At 35.7% G+C, this 8182-nt stretch overlaps 1 protein-coding gene across 1 annotated transcript; it reads right to left on the reverse strand.

Annotated features, from left to right (window-relative positions):
- Positions 1 to 371: 371 nt before the first annotated feature.
- Positions 372 to 7348, reverse strand: gca (grancalcin). Its single transcript, XM_026259428.1, has 8 exons — positions 7196 to 7348; positions 2328 to 2516; positions 2166 to 2235; positions 1798 to 1841; positions 1511 to 1658; positions 1182 to 1295; positions 925 to 983; positions 372 to 722 (listed from the first exon to the last, which is right to left on the reverse strand). The coding sequence occupies exons 1-8, from the start codon at positions 7217 to 7219 to the stop codon at positions 696 to 698; spliced, it is 675 nt and encodes a 224-aa protein (XP_026115213.1). The 5' UTR covers positions 7220 to 7348; the 3' UTR covers positions 372 to 695.
- Positions 7349 to 8182: the final 834 nt, after the last annotated feature.

An 8182-nucleotide genomic window follows, 5' to 3' on the forward strand; every position in this document is an offset into this window, starting at 1 on the left:
CTTGTGATGACTAATAAAACTTGTTAAGTGATGCAGCAGCATCACTGTGTATGTCTTTTTTATTTATTCCTTGTTTTATTTGAATTTTAAGTAGATATGATAATATTGAGCAATTATGTTTTGCAAATTAACTTTACTATTAATTCCTAAGTGGTCTCTTCTGAAATTGAAAAGAGACAGAAATTGTTCTGTTGCTGGTGCATATTTGTACAATTAGTGATAAAATAACATTCAAATATATATTGAATTTCAAAAAGAGACACAAAAAGGATATTCTCATTGCTTTATTATATCCCTGTCAATATTACGATGTTTAGCATGACCGCACGTCCTCACTGTCCGTGTGACTAAATAAAGCCAGAACGCAACTCTTAAGATACAAGATGTTTAATTGGCAAAATATGTGTTAAATTTGGTTACACTTTAACTTCATACAATGACGTTATAAAGAGTGAATATGAAAAAGATTGTTAAAAAAACAACTCTCTACTTTGGCACAAATATTGAAAGCCGTTTTGAGTCAATATATGTTTTACTCCTATGTTCACATATTAAACATTATACTGGCAAATCAGCAAATGATTTCACAATGCCCATACTAATATATATATATATAGTTGTTTATATATTTCTCTGGACTTTCAGTGATTTGGTGCTCTTCCTGGAGTGCATACTGTACTCGTCTGTAACTCCATTTAGAGAGACATAGTACACAAGATGAACTGCAAGGGGAAATTGAAGATATTGTTACAACATGTTAAAACAGCTTCCCATAAGCTTTCAATGAAGTAAAATTTTACTTTCACAATTATTCAGTGTTAACCAGCTGTTCCACTTAAAACCATCTGTGATGGTAACAATTAAGTGCCAGTGAGGCAGTGAAACAGGCACTTAATGTGACAAATTAGTTTAATGATCACTTACATCATCATACTGGAAGTTCACCATTCCTTGCTGCATAGTATCTCTCCTCCTGAAGTTGTCTATTGAAAAAAAAAATAAAAGTCAAATTTTTAATCATTAATACATTTTAAAATGACTATTAGTATTTAAACAGAATACTCAATATATATTTAATCAGTACAACTATTAAAATCAAGTTTTTTAAAAAAATTATTTTTTTTTTTTAAAGGCTTTGCTCCATTTTTACAAAAAATTTTTTTTTTTACAAAAATCCTCACCTGTAAGTGCCCTTAGCTTCACACAACAGGCCACATAATCATCAAAGTAGATCTTTCCTGACCTGCTGTAACGTTTGATGATTGCGTTCAGAGCCTGAGGGCTGATTCGGAAGCCTGTGCAATCATGACACAAAACATTTGATTACATCACATAGCCCTTTTGGTGCAACTGTGTGTCCTAAGAGATCCCTTATAGAAAAATTTAGTTTTCAGTTTGATTTTATCTTAAAGCTCCAAGAGTGGCCTATTATTTATTCTTTGATATGTATTTTGCCCTGAGAACTAGGTACTTTTTAATCTCAGTTGAAAGAAATTAAGCTACCGCTCACCCATGTTAGCAATGCACTGAGACATCTCATGAGGTTCCACTGTTCCACTGCGGTCCCTGTCCACCATTACGAAGTTCTGCTTCCAGCCGTTTAGCACTGCAAAGAGTTCTTTAAACTCATTGAAACCCATCTTTCCAGTGTGATCTCTCTGCACACGCATAGTTAAAGAAACTTATCCAGAACAAGGAATCTTCTGGGTTACTGGGACTAGCATGAAGCAAACTTTTGACCCAAGCTGGAGAGATAAGAACCGAGCCAGATCTGTTTAATGTTTATGTGAAGGATACATCCAGCATGGCAATCATAATCCTGCAGGTTTCCAAACTGAAGGCTGGGGAAAAAAGCAGTTTAGACACCTTACTCTCAATAGAGTATTAGTAGACTATTAGCCTTAAGTAACTTTGTAAGAACAGGTCAATTTAATCTACTAATACTAAGTACAATAAGTTGACCTGTTCTTGCAAAGTTACTTAAAGTCAGTCAAATGTCTGTTGACCATCAAAATAAAGTGTTTAGCATATTAAGCAGAAAGACTACTAACACTATAACGACCGGTAGTTGACATGGAGTTGCTTGTAGTTAAAAGAATTTATAAAGTGGGCTATCAAAATAGAGTTACATGTTGATTTTCTATTTATACTAACTCTATACTTACGAGTGTAGGTGCCACTGAATCCAGCCTGGGTGAGGCACCTTTGAAGTTCTTCAGCATCAACTTCACCATCCTGATATAACAATCAAGTTACTCCATGAACAACATGAGGGGACATAAAAAGACATTAGGTTATATATCTATATTCACACAAGCTGCTCTTACCTGACCAGCGATTGCTGTGAAATAGCCCCACATTGGGTCCTGAGCAGGAAATGCCCCAGGGTAACCCCCATATGGCTGTGCTGGGTAACCACCTGCCGCAGGAACCCCTGGCATTGCCATACACTGAGCAGGACCTCCTGGCATTCCCATACCCTGAGCAGGAATTCCTTGCATTGGTGAACCACCAAACTGCAAGAAAAAGAGCTGTACTTTTAAGTATCAATGCACCAAAATTAATGAAACTGAAATTAAGGTAATAATAGGTGAATATATATACAAGCATATAAACATTTAGACTGCACATGAGACAGTCTATATTAAATTTAATTCATGATACAGTTATGATTCTACTCTAATTAGTTGTTTAAATATGAACATTTAAAACTGAGACTGCAATAGAAACTTGCTATGACAGATTCATTTAAAAAAACATTAAAGGTATAATTCACACAAAAATGAAAATTACCCCATGATTTACTCTCATTTACGCCATCTTAGGTGTATATGGTTTACTTCTTTCAGACGAATACAAATGGTTTTACATGGCTACAGGGGTTAATAGAGGCCTTCTGAAGTTAATTTGTGCATTTGTGTAAGAAAAATATCCTTATTTAAAACTTTATAAACTCTCTGGCTTCCACTAACTGTCATACATTCATAAGAGTGCCACTCCAGTGGATGACAGGTGTAGTGTAATTCTACGTTCAAGACATTACATTACATTTAGTCATTTAGCAGATGCTTTTATCCAAAGCGACTTACAAATGAGGACAATAGAAGCAATCAAAACTAACAAATGAGCAACAATATGTAGGTGCAAATAACAAGTCTTGGTAAGGCTAACACAGTACACATAGCAAGGTATATATATTAGAGCTGCAACTAATGATTATTTTTTCTGTCGACTAATCTAATGATAATTTTTCTGATTAGTCGACTACTCTAATTTTTATTACAATAAATAATCTAATGTTCTTTTTTTGATTAGCTAATGAATCCTTTGGATAACTTTACAAAAAAGTACAACTTCTAACATAATATTTCAACCTTTATTCATTTTCAACCATCATGGTCGCTTAGCAACGGCAGACATCCCAACTGCCCGAGCGCTTTGGAAAGGAGAAAGCGGCGTGACTAGCGTTTTCCAAGCGTTTTTAGGCGCGATATGTGAACTGCCCCTAACGCGTGTTCGAAACCCGCGCCAACACTTTATTGTTTATTTTATCCTTACTTCAGCCGCTACGGGCGATCATACCAATAACTTGTAATCTTTACAAGAATATAAGAATCATGCAATGAGCAAGTTTGCGTTTATTAGACACTTAATAATATCACATTCGTTTGTACTTTTAGAAACGCCGAATCTGCTGCGGTCGTTCCATCACATCTGCAGCAGAGACCTGAACCAGGAATTTGGTCACCAGATCACACGGTAACCAGTTAAACCGTAACACCGGAGAGCGCCAGGATGTTTTCCTCTGAGGTGCTCGTGCATCGCAGTTGTGCGGCCGTGGTACACCATATAGTTTTTTCAAAGGGAACAAATGGCCATTTTATTTGGCCTCTGTTTGAAGTATTGCCATACTTTTGATAACAGTGGTCTCTGTTTTTGTGATAGAATGCAATTTTTTCCATTCCCAGTATGCCATTACGCGAGATGTAAACAGTGTGACACGACGACATATTTTTGTAGTCGACGTAATCGATGACGTCGACGCATCGTTACAGCATCGTTGTAATAACTTAGTTTGTCCAGCAGAGTGTGCTCCATTGTTTGCTACTGACGTCTCAGGTCAGTGTAATGTAGAGATGCACGGATGAGCACAAACTTCTCCCGAGTTCACCATTTCAAATAAATTATCTGCCCGTCACCCACCGCACCTATATTTAATCATCATAATACAATGATTCAAAGTCTTGGTTTTGCATGATGATATAATGAATGTATAGTTCATTTTTACTTTAACGTTAGAGCTGTTCTGCACATCACGACATGCTTCTGTGATCCATACGGCTCCACGGCCAACAGATATGATCGCCGCCACTCAGTCAATGCTTGTGTTAATACTGGCCGTGCTGTGGCCCAGAAGTCATGCTTATCACATTGTTCACATCTCATTTCCTAATTGGGTGTCTACACCAGATGCAAGCGGCACTGCGTCGCATGACAAAATACAATAGAACCCATTATAATCAGTGATATGAGCGGTGTCTACACTGGATACAGTAAACTGATGCCTTGTTCCATTTATGACATGCTGACACAAAGTACAAATGATTTTCAATGCTCATTTTGTTGCATCACCTGGTGTGTTAGCATAGTTTGTCAGTACAGTCAGCAACATAGGCATAGCAGATTGAAAATTTGTATCTTTCTGCAGTCCAATAGACGGCCGTGCGGTGGTGGCTTGAGTCTGTTGAATGGTGATTTCTACGTTGACACCTAGTTGGTAAGACTCAATGCTATAAAGTAAATAATGTCCCCATCTTTTACTCTCACAATGAGCTTATCATACTCGTTTGCTACATTATATACTGAATTTGGGATTTTCCTTAGTTGTCAGTTATAATCATCAAAATTAAAAGAAATAAACATTTGAAATACATATGTGAAAAACGCTGAAAATGAAGTGGATTTGCGCATCTTCTCTATTAACAATGGCTCTAGTGCTCTATGTGAAATCACGCACCTGATGGAATTAACCGCTGATTAGAGAACCGGCTTTACCGACGAGATGCACATAACGATCGGCCGATCATGATTGGAGCACCCCTAAATGGCATAATATGGCTCTGTGGATTGTCCAATTTACCAAGTACAAGGGTCGATGATTTAAAAAAAAAAAAAAAAAAAAAAAAAAAAAAAAGTGTTTAAAATGTGTCTTAGAGCAGTATGTCGTTTGAAAGCCTTATGTCTCTTTCATGAGTTCACGCTTACATATAATTAGCTAAGGTATGGTATGCGTATTTAGCGTGACGTGCATTCTTTTCAGCTCATTAAAGATTAATCTTGCAGCTGCATTTTGAATTTATTGTAGAGGTTTGATAGAAATGGCTGGAAGACCTGCCAAGAGAGACAAGACAAGGTTGGAAATAGGAACATCGGAGTTGAAATATCCCACTTCCAACCACAGTGATTTCTAGTCATTATTGTCACTTTTATAAAAAAAATTATTACATAAAATGCTGCTGTTCGGTTTGAAAACATCTGTTGAAAGCAAAACCTAAGGTATAATTTTACTGGTTTTAAGTAGGTCACTAGGTAGCTCCACATTATGCTTTTGTAAGCAGTGTTGTCAAAGACACGTCTCATGAAGAGGGCGTTGATTGATCTGCTCTGAGTTCACAGGTCATATGTCCGACTTCAAGTGGCCTTCTAGATGTTATTTGCACGTAGGAGGTGGGAAAAATCTGAATTTAGAGTTGTCTGGAATGCAGCATAAGCTCCGGTGAGACTACGTTAGCCTCATGAGAACAAAGTTTTGCTTAAAGCAAAGGAAAATCAGTCTCCTCTTGGCTTATATCAAAATCATTTTTTTATAAAACTCTGATTGTATTCATCTGAAAGATAAAAGTCATATACACCTAGGATAGCTTGAGTGAATCATAGGGTATTTGGGTGAACTATCCCTTTGAATAAAGAAAACAGGTTATGGTGAATATGTAATACGGTGAAAATAATTAGCAAAATGCTTTCTAACTAAAGATTGTTTTTCCAGTTTACTAGGTTTATTAGTACTAATTTACTAGTTGTTGACACTGAATGGTTTTCCTGAGGTATATGTAACATCACATTATTTACAAGCTATTTTACTGGTGGCTTTTACTGATGGCTTTCCACTGTTGAAAAAACTATTTTCAATTGGTCCACCCTTGACAATAGTCCTATTTACAACTAGAATAAAAAGTGCAATACAAATCAACCTTTAGTTTCTGTTCAAAGAACACTGAATGGTGAGCAATGTATTCCAACTGCTAGACACTGTATAAACGTAAATATAATTCCACTTGGAATTGCTCCACAACTCACGATTACCTAATTATACTGATAACAAATATATAGTCTGATACATCCCACAGGGTTTTACCAAGAATACAGACAGCACAATCACTATTTGACCTAAATAAACTCCAGCCTACATGTTCATATAGTTGAGAGGTTGATACATATACAAGTGTGGCTTGTATGTGTAGTGAAGACCACCATGTCACTGGGGCAGTATATTTAATTTATTTTTACGTTATTTACCCGATAAAAGTATTAAGGGTGCATGTGTACCTTCCTGTGATAGATACGGTATAAAGTTGTCCTTTTAAGGGTAATGCCACAGTGACAAACTTGTTAATATAAATTATATTTTGCAGATTTTGCATTTTTTTTCTGACACCGTAGAAAATAGCATACATTTTCAGATAATTTATTTCACTTGATATATTAATACATTAAGACATGCTTTAAGCATTAATCAAACACATTTTTAAGTTTATGCTTAAAATAAGAGAAAACATATTTGCTAGTAAGGCAAAAATAATCATTCGAGATCTTTTATTTTTTATTTTTGTGTCCTTACAAAGGTAACGTAAACATGCCATTGAAAACCAATTCCAGCGGGAAAATGTCGCCCTGTATCAATACTTAAAAATACTTTCTGACCCGGGCTCTGTTTACCAAATGACTTGCTGTGTGTTATAGTTTATGCCTAATTCATATGAAAGAAAATGCAGTTTGATTAAACTATTTGTGGCGTAATAACACGCTAACGTTACATCGATTTCTCAAGCCAGAGGTCATCTCTCTTAAGCTAATTATCGATTTTATTTACATTTAACAAACTGCAATTGAACATAAAAATATAAGTGACACTTACATTGTTATATCCTGGATACGCCATACTTTATGCACTTGTGAATAGAACCAACCTAAAAATGAATCTTATGGGAAAGTTTACGTGCTATCTCTTCCGCACTTCGACTGTAACGGGAAGTGATTGATGACGTCATAAGGGTAGGAAGGGTGACTGCCAGCCAGGCAGGCTTTGATCGCTCAATTCAAGTTTAATCTGACGAAATGTTATATATATATATATATATATATATATATATATATATATATATATATATATATATATACATTTACTATGGAGAGCGTGTCTTGGATCAGCTAGCTCTAAAACAAAACAAAGCGTACACGGAAGTCTTCTGGCTATTTGACTGATAACCTATGTGGCCAATGATATTGTGCTTGCATTTTTACTTATTAAACAAGATATACTAACATAGATGTAGTTAGAGTTACTCCTCTCGTTGACGTAAAATTATGTGTTCGGTGACGTGCGTGCTTATATAACTTCAACCTGTCATTTATGTTGAAGACCACCAGACGGCGCTATTACACTAAAATGTAACCAGGAGCTCATTTTACTCAACCCAACCACCAGACTTTTTGGAGGTAAGTTTTGGGCAGGGTCGCTTCCTTCCATTCAGGATGTTTTTGGGGCGTAAATTTTTGACGCCATTACTCAACTCTTAAAAAAATAAAGGATGTTTATTGTCAGCTGCGGTTCCATGAAGAACGTTTGACATACATGGAAACTTTACAGTGCACAAAAGGTTCTTTATATTAAAGAAAAAAAAAAAAACATTCTTTAGATTATTCAAATGTTCTTCATAGTCGGAAAACAATGTTTTTTAATAACTGTAAACCGAAAATGTTCTTTGGGGAGCCCAATGGGCTGTTTTATAGATCTACTGTTGCACTTATTATTTAGGAATTACATTAAAATGACATAATGAAAAATTACATCATTTTTTTATTCTTTTTAGAAGTCTTATGTTCGGTTCACACCAACAGCTGT

The sequence above is a fragment of the Carassius auratus genome, chromosome 6 (assembly GCF_003368295.1).
Source record: "Carassius auratus strain Wakin chromosome 6, ASM336829v1, whole genome shotgun sequence".
Taxonomy (NCBI): Eukaryota; Metazoa; Chordata; class Actinopteri; order Cypriniformes; family Cyprinidae; genus Carassius; species Carassius auratus.

Excerpts from the sequence above, each read along its gene's own strand:
- gca (XM_026259428.1), bottom strand. The coding sequence starts at position 7,219 with ATGGCGTATCCAGGATATAACAAT. Across the intron at positions 1,296-1,510 it reads TCAGTGCATTGCTAACATGG|GCTTCCGAATCAGCCCTCAG; the intron begins GTGAGCGGTAGC and ends ATGATTGCACAG. Across the intron at positions 984-1,181 it reads GAAGCTAAGGGCACTTACAG|ACAACTTCAGGAGGAGAGAT; the intron begins GTGAGGATTTTT and ends TTTTTTCAATAG.